This window comes from Sebastes fasciatus, chromosome 10, assembly GCF_043250625.1.
Source record: "Sebastes fasciatus isolate fSebFas1 chromosome 10, fSebFas1.pri, whole genome shotgun sequence".
NCBI lineage: Eukaryota > Metazoa > Chordata > Actinopteri > Perciformes > Sebastidae > Sebastes > Sebastes fasciatus.
The window spans coordinates 33,324,327-33,341,046 of NC_133804.1; the positions used below are offsets into that span (position 1 = coordinate 33,324,327).

Genomic DNA, 16,720 nt, shown 5'->3' on the forward strand with positions numbered 1-16,720 from the left:
ATATGTGTGTGTGTCCTTACTGTAAGGACTTTAAACATTATAATTGCAATATCTGTCATAAAAACAACATATTTTATATTTTTTGTGTATGAAGACTAACATCTATGGTTGCTGTCTACAATTTTCTGGGTGTAGAGAAAATCATGAAATCCCCCATTTTTAGAAAATGTTATTATAATCAATATTTACAAGGATGCACAAAGCTTGATGAAAATGAATTTAAATGTCTTAAAAGTATTATAGAATTTTAAAAGGGGTAATGTATAAAATTATTAAACATTATTGTAATGTTGTAGTAAGGACATTTAGTATAACAACAAGTGATGAAAACCATAAAAAAATAAACATGTTTACAGATTAAAACCTTAACAACTATATGTGCTGCTTCATACATTTTATTAAATCACATTATTTAGTGATTGTTTTTTTATGTCAAGATGGGTAATAACACTGGTGTATATATTTATCAAGCACTGCACTGCACATTTTAATTTATAATAATTTTTAATTAAAAAATTTAAAAATATGTCCATGTCAAACCAGGACACGCATTTCTAGGAGGTGACGTCACCACATTCTTTAATATATGTGTTCTTTTCTTGGTTTTTAAACCTAACGGTCGGTTCTAGAACGCAGCGTCACGTCACAGAACGTTCCTCTAATGAGAGTCACGCCACCAACGTCATCACGGTGTCGCTTAGCAACTAAAATTCACACGACATTATACAGCGTAACACAATAACATAATTCAACATTTAGCTCATGTTAGACGTTAAACTCTGATAAACTGATCATAATGATGCTCTTTTGTTTTTACCGCCATTTAAAGCAACAGGAAGGAGTCTCGAGCCCCTCGTGGCCAAACGGGAGAAGAACAGAACGTTAACAGTCGTCACGTGAGACCGCAGCAGTAACGTGACTCTCTCTAAACGGGAAGTGAGAGACTGAACGGAGAACTTCTAATAAACAGTCTGGTTCAGCCCGGTTAGCAGTCACCGGGTCTGTCCGTCGGTACGGGAACCGGACAGTAGGTCAGAAGGACAGAAGGACAGCAGGACAGCAGGACGTAGTGTACCTGAACAGGTGAGTTCAACAACATTTAACCTCTTCTAGCTGTTGTTCTACCTCTATCCAGTTTATTAGTGTCATCATGAGACTATTAAATCACAACCTGCTGCTACTTTCTTTTTCTTCCTTCACGGAATTCCCCGTTTCATTAAAACACAACACTTCATTTATAACGTTTTAACCATCTTCTGTTTAATTACCATTCTTTAAGACTTCTTTATTTCATGGTTATAAAGGGACACTAAAAACGAAACTTATTGCTCTGATTCTGATTTATGGAGACTAAAGAGACAGAGTCTATGAGGTGAAACAAGCTGGTTATTATTCATTTAAGGAAAGTTCCTTTAGGAATATCTTTTTCTTTGTCTACTTGTGTTAATGTGTGTGTAGTCTAATATAATAATGTTCCTTTTAATGTTTATTTTGGGTAACACCAAGTCTATAAATGTTAATTCTTCAAATCTCTAAAACTAGTATAACTTCCCTGTGAAGACATGCAACCTTCACGGAGGCTATGATGTCCAGATTTAGTTTAAAATATTATTATTTGTTAGTGTTAATGGAACTTCCTTTCTGGTGCTGTTGGGGGTGTTTTGTCCACATCATTTACATTAATGAGGTTAGTCTAAAGCAGGGGTCAGAAACCTTTACTATCTAAAGTTCTACCTCTATCCAGTTAACTAGTGTCATCATGAGACTATTAAATCACAACCTGCTGCTCCTTTTCTGTTCTGCTCTTCTGTTTAATTACCATTCTGTATTTCATGGCTATGGAGGGACACTAAAAACGAAACTTATTGCTTATTGTTTCTGATTTATGGAGACTAAAGAGACAGACTTTATGAGGTGAAACAAGCTGGTTATTATTCGTTTAAGGAAAGTTAATTTAGAAATATGTGTTTTTCTTTTTCTTTGTTCCCTTTAATGTTTTTTTTAGGTAACGCTGGTCTATAAATGTTAGTTCTTCACACACTCTGAAACTAGTATAACTTCCCCGTAAAGACATGCCACCTTCATGAAGGCTATAATGTCCAGATTTAGTTGAAACTATTATTTGTTAGTGTTAAATGCAACTTCATTTTGGAGTTTCTGTAGTTTTCTGGTGCTGTTGTTGTGGTGTTTTGTCCACATCATTTACATCAATGAGGTTAGTCTAAATCAGGGGTCAACAACCTTTACTATCTAAAGTTCTACCTCTATCCAGTTTGTGTCATCATGAGACTATTAAATCACAACCTGCTGATACTTTTCTTCTTTTTCCTTCACGGTGTTTTAACTAGTGCCTGCCCAGGGATGGAAGATGAAAACCGGCATATTTTCAGAAAATGTTATTAATATTGCACCGTCCCTGTCAAATAAAGCAATAAACTAAAACTAAGAGGGAAACAAGTCTGTGCAAGAATGGAAATCCCACCTGATCATCACAGTCAGGAGGACTTGTTGCTTCCCTTTTCTTCAGTTTCCACTCATGAGCTTCTCCATTGTCACAAAGAGGCTTTCATTGTCCTGACTGTGAACTGTTTACTGCGTCTCTCCTCATCACTTTATCCAATAATATCCCTCATTCCACTATAAACTGCAGTGCTTTGGCTACCTATGTTGTAATATTGATTTGGATTTGTTTCCTTGCAGGCAGTTATGGGCTCCATGTTTCGCAGTGAGGAGGTGTGCCTGGTGCAGCTCTTCCTTCAGTCCGGCTCGGCTTACAACTGTGTCAGTGAGCTGGGAGAACTGGGCCTGGTTGAATTCAGAGACGTGAGTAACTTAAACTATTGGTTCATGATCTTGTGGTGAAAAGTGTCCAATAGGAGGCTAGATCTGGGTGCTATGGCCAAAACCTTCTATCGCGATGTAACTCATTTCACATCTCAAATAATGATCTATATCACAATATAGTATGTTTTTTGGTAATTCAATAAACAAGTAGTCCATATGAAATAACCACAGATTAAAGCCTATTTCTGTATACTCCCGTGTGAATTAAATACTTTTTTAATTTTTATTATACATACATGTACACACACCTAACATGACGATACCAAGAAGGAAAGGAAAAATAAATAAATAAAGAAAAATAAAGAAAAATAAAAGGGCAGGGAGTGTGGAGCAATCATGGGTTACAACAAACATTTTAACTTTTATTACCGACCGACAGCAGTCACACAAAAATGATCCATTCCACATTGCATGTCATTTCAGCATAAACATAATTTGAATTAAATATTTTGTATTTATTTTATTTTTTATTTTTTATTTGCACATATATAAAACTTCACAAAATCCAGTCAATGAAAACACAACACGAAATGGATAGTACTGACTGGTATTGTCTCATTTTATTCAGAACTGTAGTTAAAAATTAACTGAACAGTTTCAAGTGAAATATATATATAGAGGAAAAAAACTAAATATTTCCAGCTGTACACTGACAATACCCAATACCAGAATCTGAATCTGTATTTATTGCCAGGTGTATCAGGTACACACCAGGAGTTTGCTTTGGTTTGTTGGTGCAAATAAGCAGTAAAATAAGAATAAAAAAAAAATTAAAAAAAATGAAATTCTACCGATATACAATATAAGATATATACAAAAAATAAACATAACAAAAACTAAAGAAAGAAAAAAACAAGAAGAACAGCGCGCACCGACTCGCCGTAGTTAGGCCATCTTGATTGTTTCCAAAGTCCGATTAGTCTTGTAAATTAGTCAGCTACTGTTTACGCCAGAATACTTTTCCCACGTGCAACTATTTCGGCCCCTATTATGCCTAAGATGCTTGACGTGTGAGTGACAGATTGATTTCAACCCTTGTTTTCACGTGTTTGGGCTCATCTCACAAGCATCTGATGATCATTACTCTCACAACGACCCCGGAAAACAGTATCTGATCTATTTACTGAACTGAATGAGATTATCTCGTGAAGTCACTTTAGAATCTGCAGCATTTTTTCTAAATCCGAGTTTTAGATGAACTGCCGGTTGCTTTGAGTCACTGTGAGACACGGCTAATCAATGTCATGAGATGAACATGAGTAACCCTCTTCCTCTCTCCCCTCTCTGCTCTAGTTGAATCCTAACGTGAACGCCTTTCAGAGGAAGTTTGTCAGTGAGGTCAGACGATGCGAGGAGCTTGAGAAAACTTTTAGTAAGTCCTGACTCATTGTTCCCACCTTATATTCCCCGCCATGTTCCTTATTTATTTATAATTTCCTGTCTGACCTTCTTTATCTGCCCTTCAGCCTTCCTGGAGCAGGAGATCAATCGCTCCTTGTCTCAGCGGTGTCCCCTCCCTCCTCCATGCCCGATTCCTTCGGCCCCTCAGCCCCGAGAACTCATCACCATAGAGGAGGAGTGTGAGAGGCTGGCCAGAGAGCTCAAAGAGGTGAGCACTTAAAGTGAGGATGAGATGATCAGTTAAAGAACGCCTCATTAGTACATTAGAGGTTGAACAGTTTTTGTGTCTCACCAGGTGTCCAGAAACAGAGACAGCCTCCGGACTCAGCTGACCCAGCTCTGTCAGTACCAAGGAGTCCTAACCAGGACGCACTCTCTCACAGCCTCACAGGTGGGAAAAACATTTTACATTTTCTGCTACAATTCCTGCATTGTTTATTCTTTAAATATAGTTCTAGTGCAGGGGTCAGCAACCTGCAGGGGTCAGCAACCTGCAGGGGTCTGCAACCTGCAGGGGTCAGCAACCTGTGTCTCTTCAGCTCCTCTCCAGTGGCTCACTGTGGATTTTTAAAAATGGAAATGAATAACTGTTTTTTTGTTTACATTTTCATTTTTATTTATCATTGTTGTAGGTCTATGGTACGACGGAGTATTAGGGCCACATTGACGAAAAATAAATAAATGTGAGATTTCGAGAATAAAGTCATAATATTATGATAATAAAGTTATAATATTTCTCGTAAAGTTCTGATTTTATTCTCGGAATATTACGACTTTTTTTCTCGTAAAGTTATGACTTTTTTCTCGTAATATTACGACTTTATTCTGTAAATCTCAGATATTTTTTCCCTCAATGTGGCCCTAACACTCCGTAGTACATTGTCTCTTTGGCCCTCACTGCATTAGACTTATATACTATATACTTAGACTATAAATTGTGTTACCTTCATCACAATGATCAAATGTTTTTTGGCTCCAGACAGATTTTTTGTTTTTGTTTTTTTGCCTAAAATGGCTCTTTTGTTAGTAAAGGTCGCTGACCCCTGCTCTAGAGTGAGTCTGCAAACTACAAAGATAATCACTCTCCTTTTGGCCTCATCTCACAGGCACCACCACCGGTACTGGAAAGCCAAGGCCTGTTTGATAACCGCCAAGATGTCCGCCTCAGGTACATCTCATTTTCTAAAGTTGAATGTTTTTATCTCTACATTCAGCGTGCTTACCAACATGCATCTTCTCTCTCAGTTTCGTGGCAGGAGTGGTCCATCCCTGGAAGGTTCCCTCATTTGAACGGTTGTTATGGCGGGCGTGTCGCGGTTATATCATTGTGGACTTCAGAGAAATGGAGGATCGTCTCGAGCATCCGGACACGGTACAGAACTGGGAGACGGGGAGAGAGAGAGGGAATCATGGCTGAGAGATAGTTGTGAAAGTTATTTCAGTCACAGGGATAGTCTCTGATGATTTGTCATAACTAATGAGTTTGGTTATGGGTCTTTTATCACAGCTGTTTCTTCGTTTGCAGGGAGAAATGGTGCAGTGGACGGTGTTCCTCATCTCCTACTGGGGAGATCAGATCGGACAGAAAGTGAAGAAGATCTGTGATTGGTGGGTAAACCGGTGCATCAGTTGTAGATTTCCACACTACAATGTCTGTCGAACCTGTTGAAAATCTTTTGAATTCACTTCCTCACAGCTTCCGCACGCAGACGTTTGCATACCCTGAGAGCACTGCTGAGAGAGAGGAGATTCTCCAGGGACTTCAAGGCAGAATTGAAGATATCAAAGCCGTGAGTGTGGTGCATGTTTATAAAAGCACAGCACTATTTGTTGAACGCTGGTACAATCACCAGCATTTGCCCTCTCTTTTGTGACGCCTGTATTCCACTTGAAATACCAGAAAGCACAAAAATAGCAGCTCTGTTTTCTTAAAAAAAAAAGTATTGTTCTCTGCTCAGTATTTCTAAAAACCCGTCTCACGTCCCTCTACTTCAGGTGTTGTCGCAGACCGAGTCCTTCCTGCAGCAGCTGCTGATGCGGGCGGTGGCGGTTTTGCCCCAGTGGAAGGTGCGGGTGCAGAAGTCTAAGGCGATCCAGATGGTGCTGAATCTCTGCAGCCCCTCCGTCACAGACAAATGCCTGATCGCTGAGGCCTGGTGTCCCATTGCCAAGTTGCCTGAGCTGCAGAGCGCTCTGAGAGAGGGAGGGGTAAGGCAAAGACGGAGCTGTAGATGCGGAGACGTGACACAAATAAGTAAAGCGCCCAATTTCTAACACTCGTCAACCTTTTTTCCAACCGTCTTCTCCATCCTCAGAGGAAGAGCGGCAGTGGTGTCGACTCTTTCTACAACCGCCTGCCTTCCTCCGCCCCCCCACCGACCCTGTTTCCCATCAACTCTTTCACAGCCGGTTTCCAGAACATTGTTGATGCCTACGGAGTGGCCAGCTACCGGGAAGTCAATCCAGGTACGTCTGCACATTTCACTAAAAGAGTTTCTTCATTAATTAAAGGACATGATCAAAGTAGACAATGCTCAACCTCACATGTATTATTATTATAGTCAAGTCTTTCCTGTCGATGCCTCTGCAGCGGTGTACACCATAATTACATTCCCCTTCCTGTTTGCTGTGATGTTTGGGGATGTGGGTCACGGTTTACTGATGACTCTGGCTGCCCTCTGGATGGTCCTCGAGGAGAAGGACCCCAAATTCAGGAACAACAACAACGAGGTAACAAACACTGAGTGTGACCGAGTACTAATCCCGATCTACATTGTTTGAATGATAACTTAAAGGTCCCATATTGTAAAAAGTGAGATTTTCATGTCTTTTATATTATAAAGCAGGTTTAAGTGCTTTATAAATACTGTTAAACTATCAAAACGTTCAATATACGGAGAAATACACACAGCCCGTATTCAGAAATTGTGCGATTGAAACAAGCCGTTGGGATTTCTGTCCATTTGTGATGTCACAAATATACAATTTATAGATCATTACACGGTTTTAAACATAAACATTCTAAATGTGTCCCAGTTTATTTCCTGTTTCAGTGTATGTAAATAACATCAGCTGACCGGAAGCAAACATGGACCCAAACTGTTGCCTAGCAACGCAGTTCCATTGCAATTCTGTTGAAATGCACTAAAACGGAGCGTTTCAGACAGAGGGTATACAGGTATAATCAGACAGACAGTATGAGGAAAATAAAGTTGTTTTTTTTAACATTACAGCATGTAAACATGTTCAAGATTCAAGGGTTTTATTTGTCACGTACTCATACAGGATGTGCAGTGAAATGTGAGGTGGCAGTGCTCACGAGAGCAAAACAACATCAACTCTACAAATATTTAAAAAATGTAGTACAAACTGTAGGGACAATGGTAATATTTACAGTGAGAGAGGTCTATATACAATATGGAATATAAATATAAGTGAGTGAATAGAATAATAATGAGTGTGTGAGTGTGTATGCTCTATAGAAACACAAAATAGAAGTAGGAACCTGAAAATGAGCACGATATGAGACCTTTTAATATTTAGGAAGTAATATTTAAGAACTAAGGTCACAAAGGTCTTTACTGTGTTTTCAATAAAAGAGCGGAACTATGTTGTTGACCTTACATATTAAATACTGAAATGAAATGGTTCCCCGTGTGTTTCAGATCTGGAGGATGATGTTCGGAGGAAGGTATCTGATTCTGCTGATGGGACTGTTCTCCGTCTACACGGGGGCCGTTTACAACGAGTGCTTCAGCCGAGGCCTCAGTACCTTCGACTCAGCGTGGCACGTCGGCCCGATGTTTGAGAACAACATCTGGAAGTGAGGACATTTCATTCACCTTCTCCACACACATTATTTTCTTGTCCATCTCAACTAACTGTATTTTATTTCTCTCAGTTCATCAGTCCTGGCAGGGAACCAGTACCTGTCCATGGATCCTGTCGTGTCGGGTGTTTTCACCACCCCCTATCCGTTTGGCATCGACCCGGTACGGCCGTCACACTCATCAACTCTTCCTTCACGGCTCTGTTTTTCTACCATGCTGTAATTGTGGTTGTCGCTGCATCAGTCCTCATTCTCTCTCCTCTTGTGTCGTCGTCAGGTCTGGGGTCTGTCCAACAACAAACTAACTTTCCTGAACTCGTACAAGATGAAGATGTCGGTCATCATCGGTGTTATTCATATGACCTTTGGAGTCTGCTTGTCGTTCTTTAACTACTGGTAAGTCATGTTATGATGCATGTTGTTGTGTTTACACGTCCATTCATGTTTCTTTTCATAAGTGTTTTGCCTTCACACGTCTTTGTTTCCCTGCTTTCCCCTCGTCGTCGTTTGTCTCCAGGCACTTTGGCCAGCTAAGCAGTGTGTTCTTTGTGCTGATCCCTGAGCTGTTCTTCATGGTGTGTCTGTTTGGCTACCTGGTGTTTATGGTGGTCTTCAAGTGGCTCGCCTTCACTCCCGCACAGTCAAAAAAGGCTCCCAGTATACTCATCCACTTCATAGATATGTTCCTCTTCACAGACAACGCTGAGAACCCAACGCTCTACAATGGACAGGTGTGTGCTTTGTTCATTTCCCTAAAAGGAACATATCAGTTTTAACTCATGTCCTACAGTTTATCCTCCAGACATAGTTTCTATACTGATGAATACATCTTCTACATTCTTGTTAACCACTGGTTTCATTTTATTTTGTTAGTACAGTATGAAAATCACCTTGAAGACATTTTTCAGATCTTTTGTTTTCAGACTTTTGTTTCGGACATTTTTCAGATGTTTTTTTTCAGACTTTTTTTTCGGACATTTTTCAGATGGTTTTTTTCAGACTTTTTTTTCGGACATTTTTTCAGATCTTTTTTTCGGACATTTTTTCAGATCTTTTTTTCAGACTTTTGTTTCGGACATTTTACAGACTTTTGTTTCGGAATTTTTTTTCAAATCTTTTTTTTCAGACTTTTTTTTCGGAAATTTTTTCAGAACTTTTTTTTCGGAATTTTTTTCAGACTTTTTTTCAGACTTTTGTTTCGGAATTTTTTTTCAAATTTTTTTTTTCAGACTTTTTTTCGGACATTTTTCAGGTGTTTTTTTTCAGACTTTTTTTTCGGACATTTTTTCAGATCTTTTTTTCAGACTTTTGTTTCGGAATTTTTTTTAAAATTTTTTTTTTCAGACTTTTTTTTCGGAATTTTTTTCAGACTTTTTTTGTCCGACATTTTTAGATGTTTTTTTTCAGACTTTTTGTTTCGGACATTTTTCACTTTTTTTCTGAAATTCTTTCAGATCTTTTTTTTCCCATCACAGCGAATATTTAGTCTGCATTATCTTAATCAAGGTTATTTATTTGTTCATGGATTCTGGAGCCCCCCCCCCCGTGTGTGCCTGTGTCCTCTGGGTTTTATTTTCTGAATCTATAACTTGTGAGTGTCGTTTGACAGATTACTCTCAAACCTCAGATGTGGAAGTTTGCCACAAACGCATGAACACGCCAACACAAGACTTCTTAAAGTTTGAAGAGTTTACACTACGGTCACACTGATATCGGTTCGCTTATATTAGCTTCAAATCAACATGGTCGGCTTCCTCTTTGACTACTTCCCAAACCTGCAATTAAATATGTCTTGCATTCAGATAGATAGCAGCATTTATTGATTGCTGTACTAATATTACATTTTAAAGGAACGTGTGTGTGTGTTGTCTTAACCAGAATCACATGGGAGTATTGATTATCGGTTTCATCTTAGCCTAGCTTAGCACCACAACTGAAAGCAGAATAGCACAATAACTCCAGAGCAGTTTTATTTACTTTTTATATGATGTTTATTGTAGAAATAAGACACTAGCCATGTTTCTATTCAGGTGTTTTTATTTGCATTTCGATTATCGCATCAGAAAAGCTGTATGGAAAATGAAAAATGAAAAGCTAAATAGGAGATACTCAGTGGAAAAAGGAACTTCTCAGTGCTATAACAATACAACAATATAATTGCTTCTTATATTTTAAAATAGTAATAATGTGAGTTTGACAGAAGAACAATGAAATGCTCATGGAGTATCGATCTTGAACTAGTTTCAAATCTCTGCAAGCTCATTTTCATACTGTACTAATATGAACTGAAACCAGTGAACATCTGGAAGGTAGAAATAAAAAGCACTTGAATCCCCCAAATCTATGGCATGCTGTGGAAAGTAGTTTGCAGAAGTGAAAGTGCATGCTCTCTGTAGGTGCAGTAGTACTGTATTTCCTTCAGAATAGCTTTGCTAAAGTGAGCATGTGTCGCTCAGAAGCGTAACGGCCGGTCTTGTGACTCTTCATGTGCAGATTGTGGTGCAGAAGATCCTGGTGGTGCTGGCTCTGTGTTCTGTCCCGGTCCTCCTGTTTGGGAAGCCCACGTACGAATACATCGCATTCAAGAGTAGACGACGTCAAACAGTGAGTCTGCGTTTGACTGAACTTTAACCCTTTATTCTAGAGTCGGATGTATTTTCTGACTCATTTCTGGTTTCTCTGCACCATCAGGAGGAAGACCGACGACTGCTAATGGCCGACGAAGGCTCCATCAACACTCGTCAGGGGGAGACGGAGGGAGCTGCTGAAGAGGAGGTAAGAGAGAAGCCTGAATAACTTCATTCACTAAACAGATTAAACCAAGTCAGAGATGTAAGTGTTTAATCTGTTCTGTCTGCAGGAGTTTGATGTCGCAGACGTATTCATGCATCAGGCCATCCACACTATAGAGTACTGCCTGGGCTGCATCTCCAACACTGCCTCTTACCTCCGGCTCTGGGCTCTCAGTCTGGCACACGCACGTTAGTGGCACCCGTACTGACACACACACACACACACACACACACACACAATATACACTTTCATACTCACATGACATATACACACACATACACACACACACACACAATATACACCTTCATACTCACATGATATACACACACACACACACACACACACACACACAATATACACCTTCATACTCACATGATATACACACACACACACACACACACACACACACAATATACACCTTCATACTCACATGATATACACACACACACACACACACACACACACAAAATATACACCTTCATCCTCACATGACACACACACACACACACGCTGACACACTTCCTCTCTAAACACTCATACTGTTCTTTTTTTAAAGCCAGTTATTCACACACACATGATGGCTGTCTGACGGTGAGTTATTTGTGTCTCCACAGAGCTCTCTGAGGTGTTGTGGGTGATGGTGATGCGTCTCGCCCTGAGGTGGGATGGCTATGTGGGATCTGTAGTCCTCTTTGTGATTTTTGCCTTCTTTGCTGTGTTGACGGTCGCCATCCTGCTGGTTATGGAGGGACTCTCAGCTTTCCTGCACGCGCTCCGTCTGCACTGGTAAGGAGAGGAGGGAGGAGGAGAGGACGAAGGGAAAAATGTGTTAAAAAAAATACTACGCTGAATATCTGCACTGAGTAAAATGTGTGATAGCTTTTTGCTTAAAGGTCCCATATTGTAAAAAGTTAGATTTTCATGTCTTTTATATTATAAAGAAGGTTTAAGTGCTATATAAATACTGTTAAACTATCAAAACGCTCAATATACAGAGAAATACACACACATTGTATTCGGAAATTGTACGTTTGAAACAAGCCGTTAGGATTTCTGTCCATTTGTGATGTCACAAATATACAATATATAGATCATTACACGGTTTTAAACATAAACATTCTAAATGTGTCCCAGTTTATTTCCTGTTGCAGTGTATGTATATAACATCAGCTGACAGGAAGTAAACATGGACCCAAACTGTTGCCTAGCAACGCAATTCCGTTGAAATGCACTAAAACGGAGCGTTTCAGACAGAGGGTGAATACAGGTATATTCAGACAGGCAGTATGAGGAAAATAAAGTTTTTTTTTTTAACATTACAGCATGTAAACATGTTCTAGTAGAAACACAAAATACAAGTATGAACCTGAAGATGAGCACGATATGGGACCTTTAAGCTCAGGGAGGCTCCAAAATGAAAAGGGTACATCCTTCATGTAGGATTAATGTGTTCACATGTTTCATGGCCGTCTGCACGTTACATTTTGATTTTTCTTGTGTGTAAATGGAAATATTTTCCTGATGGTAGTTGCTAGAGAAAAAGCTTCATAGGTCACCAAACCATCCATCAGAAATTCATCTTTACGTCCACTGTAAAATAAACCGGACAGGGTTGTTGGTGAAGAGACGTAGAGAAACGGAGAAGGTGGATTATGTGTTGTGGTTTTGTATTGTTGCATGTTGACTTTGCTTCTCTCTTTTACAGGGTGGAGTTTCAGAACAAGTTCTACAGTGGTACAGGCTACAAGCTGAGCCCTTTCTCTTTCTCAGCTCTGATCAATGCATCAGCTGCTATATGATCACCCAAACGGTTCTGTTAATTTATGTCTATTACTGAGCACTTGGACTACAACTACACACATCCAAATGACTGTGTCTCCACGTCTATTGCCTGTAGGCTGTGAAATGGTTTAATTGACTTGCACAATGATCATGATGGTAAAGACTGTTATTTTTGCATTTTTGAATGAGTCCCTATATAATGAATTACAATTAATTATATGAAAAATATATACTTTTGTATCCCCTTGCTAATTTCACTCAGTGTTATGGGCTGCTTTCTAATTACTCAAAAATAGTAATCATTTACTTTTCACTGTATGAACATGTATTATAGCCATCAAAAGGGAAATCACACCAAGTAATGAATCTGTTCTGCAGTTTAAGGGAAGGTATGATTGTTGAATTAGGAGTATTATGCTTCTATAAACCGGCCCTGTAAGAGTCTTCAAATGATAGCAGGGAATTATATGAATGATTTTCACGAGCCAAAGATACTTTTCCCCTAACTGTCACGTCTTCCGATCTCAAAACACAACAGGTATTTATTGGTAGTAAACGTTTTTCAGTGTTTTGGACAGATCTTAACCTCCTTCATCACGCCACTATCTTCAACAAAACTCTGCCCGGACAGTTTCTCTCTCTTTTCTTTTTCCTGCCGGTTTGCACTGTAAAATGGATCAAATCTGAACTGAAATTAAATAATGATTTTCTTGTTTAATCTTATTAGGGAGTCCTTCACTGAACAGGCAACCTTACACCATTTACTGTGTCACGTATGTCTATAACTCATTTAATAAGTTACTAATGATGGAAGAAGTATTCAAATCCTTATAAGAATAAGGAGTTAATACCACAATGTACAAATATGCCTTTACAAGTAAGAAGTCTAGCATTCAAAATCTTAGGTGAAAGTATCACCAAAATATACTGTACATATCAAAAGTACATAATGAGTATATTTATTAGTGATTCATTAAATAAAACATGCATTTTAATGTTGATGACCTAGGTCAGGGGTCAGGGGTCAGCAACCTGCAGCTCTTCAGCTCCTCTCAGTGGCTCCCTGTGGATTTTTAAAAATGGAAATGAATAACTGTTTTTTGTTTACATTTTCATTTTTATTTATTATTGTTGTAGGTCTACGGTACGACGGAGTATTAAGGCCACATTGAGGAAAAAAAAACATTTTGAGAATAAAGTCATAATATTATAAAAGAAAATAGCACATAAAATTACTACTTTATAATATAATTACTTTATTTTCATAATATTACAAGAAAAAAGTGGTAATATTATGAAAATAAAGTAATTATGTTATAAAGTAGTAATTTTACGTGCTATTTTCTTTTTTTCTCGTAAAGTTATGACTTTATTCTGTAAATCTCAGATGTTTTTTTCCTCAATGTGGCCCTAATACTCGGTAGTACATTTGCACTTTGGCCCTCACTGCATCAGACTTACAGACGTAGGCAAAGTTGTTGGTAACGTTCCGTTAAAGAGAGAAAAACCCACAATGGTCACTGAAATAACTTGAAACTGACAAAAGTAATAATAAATAAAAATTCACTGGAAATTAACTAATGAAAATCAGATATTGTTTTTGAATTATGGTTCAGCAGAATCATTTAAAAAAACAAACTAATGAAACTGGCCTATACAAAAATGATGGTAACATTAACTTAATATTTTGTTGCACAACCTTTTGAGGCAATCACTGCAATCAAGTGATTTCTGTAACTCTCAATGAGACTTCTGCACCTGTCGACAGGTATGTTGGCCCACTCCTCGTGAGCAAACTGCTCCAGCTGTCTCAGGTTTGAAGGGTGCCTTCTCCAGACTGCATGTTTCAGCTCCTTCCACAGATGTTCAATAGGATTTAGATCAGGGCTCATAGAAGGCCACTTCAGAATAGTCCAATGTTTAGTTCTTAGCCATTCTTGGGTGTGTTTAGCTGTGTTTTGGGTCATTATCCTGTTGGAGGACCCATGACCTGCAACTGAGACCGAGCTTTCTGACACTGGGCAGCACATTTCGCTCCAGAATGCCTTGATAGTCTTGAGATTTCATTGCACCCTGCACAGATTCAAGACACCCTGTGCCAGATGCAACAAAGCAGCCCCATAACATAACCGAGCCTCCTCCATGTTTCACATTAGGTACAGTGTTCTTTTCTTTGGATGCTTCATTTTTGCGTCTGTGAACATAGAGCTGATGTGACTTGCCAAAAAGCTCCAGTTTTGTCTCATCTGTCCAAAGGACATTCTCCCAGAAGCTTTGTGGCTTGTCAATATGCATTTTGGAAAATTCCAGTCTCGCTTTTTTATGATTTGGTGTCCTCCTCGGTTGTCTTCCATTAAGTCCACTTTGGCTCAAACAGTGACGGATGGTGCGATCTGACACTGATGTACCTTGACCTTGGAGTTCACCTCTAATCTCTTTGGAAGTTGTTCTGGGCTCTTTGGTTACCATTCGTATTATCCGTCTCTTCAATATGTCATCAATTTTCCCCTTGCGGCCACGTCCAGGGAGGTTGGCTACAGTCCCATGGACCTTAAACTTCTGAATAATATGTGCAGCTGTAGTCACAGGAACGTCAAGCTGCTTGGAGATGGTCTTATAGCCTTTACCTTTAACATGAAGGTCTATAATGTTCTTTCTGATCTCCTGAGACAACTCTCTCCTTAGCTTTCTGTGGTCCATGTTCAGTGTGGTACACACCATGATGCTAAACAGCACAGTGACTACTTTTCACCCTTTAAATAGGCAGACTGACTGATTACAAGTTTGAAGATACCTGTGATGCTAATTACAGGACACACCTTAGTTTAATATGTCCCTATGGTCACATTATTTTACATCTTTTCTAGGGGTACCATCATTTTTTGTCCAGGTCAGTTTCATTAGTTTGTTTTTTAAAATGATTCTGTTGAACCACAATTCAAAAACAATGTCTGATTTTCATTAGTTCATTTTCAGTAAATTTTTATTTATTATTACTTTTGTCAGTTTCAAGTTATTTCAGTGACCATTGTGGGTTTTTCTCTCTTTAACGGAACGTTACCAACAACTTTGCCTACGTCTGTATATACTATATACTTAGACTTGCCTAAAATGGCTCTTTTGATAGTAAAGGTTGCTGACCCCTGATATAGGTGGAGCTCAGTTAGTAGGTTATTCTCTAACTAGAAAATGCATTTCCTGCTGAAAATGTGTGGGAATGCTGACAGCTGAAATGTATTGCAAAGCATTGCTGAAAATGCAGAAATGTGAAATGACTTGCCTAAAAATGTTAAAGCTCAAATGCATTGCACTGCACTGCTGAAAACCCTAGAAGATGAAGTGTACAACTGGCAGAGTTGGAAGCTGAACTGCATTAGCTAAAGAAGCTAAGACCTGAAATACATTGCTAGAAAAGCTGGAAGCTAAACTGTAATACTGTCAAAAGTGGTAAATTTGAATTTCCCTGAATAGGTGGAAAGAAGAAATGCTTTGTATGTATATCAGACAGATGAACTGCATTGCTAAACACAAACAGAGACTGAATCAGCATTCCCACAATAATGCATCCTATTTTTAAGACATGTTTTGTATGTCAAATCTGTGAACCTACTAGTTACTGTAGCTGTCAGATAAACACTAGGCAGTATATATTTTTGGCATCATTGGGCAAAAATTCCATAATAACCTTTCAGCATATTGTAATTCAAGTGTTCTGAGAGATAACTAGACTTCTGCTCCTCCTCATGGCTCTGTTTACAGGCTTTAGAAATATAGCCCGTGACGGAGGCTTTGACCAATCACAGGTCATTTCAGAGAGAGAGCGTTCCTATCGGCTGTGCTCCGGTCATGTGACCGGTACTTGACGCTCCTTCACCAAATTTCACAATGGCGGGGGCGTCACAAACTTTCTCACTTTACAGCTAAACCGTGCACTACAAGATGATTCTGAAAACATCTGAGGAGAGAAATAGGCATTAACGTAACATAATATTGATTCATATTTGATCAGCGCTGACTAGTTTGACCGTTTGGTCAGAGTTCAGAGTGATTGACAGCCGGCTCTCATAGACG

The 16,720-nt window shown here is 38.9% G+C and overlaps 1 protein-coding gene across 1 annotated transcript; it reads left to right on the plus strand.

Moving 5' to 3' along the window:
- Nucleotides 1-695: 695 nt before the first annotated feature.
- On the plus strand, nt 696-13,372 carry tcirg1b (T cell immune regulator 1, ATPase H+ transporting V0 subunit a3b). The gene is made up of 21 exons (XM_074647593.1): nt 696-1,083; nt 2,701-2,823; nt 4,138-4,216; nt 4,311-4,453; nt 4,541-4,636; nt 5,352-5,413; nt 5,491-5,617; nt 5,771-5,853; nt 5,942-6,035; nt 6,241-6,453; nt 6,561-6,711; nt 6,836-6,975; nt 7,911-8,068; nt 8,147-8,237; nt 8,352-8,470; nt 8,592-8,805; nt 10,568-10,678; nt 10,766-10,849; nt 10,935-11,055; nt 11,482-11,653; nt 12,573-13,372. Exons 2-21 carry the CDS (start codon nt 2,707-2,709, stop codon nt 12,664-12,666), a joined length of 2,469 nt encoding a protein of 822 aa, XP_074503694.1. The 5' UTR covers nt 696-1,083; nt 2,701-2,706; the 3' UTR covers nt 12,667-13,372.
- Nucleotides 13,373-16,720: the final 3,348 nt, after the last annotated feature.

What these genes read in the sequence shown, in the direction of transcription:
- tcirg1b (XM_074647593.1), top strand. Translation starts at nt 2,707, where the DNA reads ATGGGCTCCATGTTTCGCAGTGAGGAGGTGTGCCTGGTGCAGCTCTTC. An exon ending in GTGAAGAAGATCTGTGATTG is followed by an intron (nt 5,854 to 5,941) that starts GTGGGTAAACCG and finishes ACTTCCTCACAG; the next exon opens with CTTCCGCACGCAGACGTTTG. An exon ending in CAACGCTCTACAATGGACAG is followed by an intron (nt 8,806 to 10,567) that starts GTGTGTGCTTTG and finishes CTTCATGTGCAG; the next exon opens with ATTGTGGTGCAGAAGATCCT.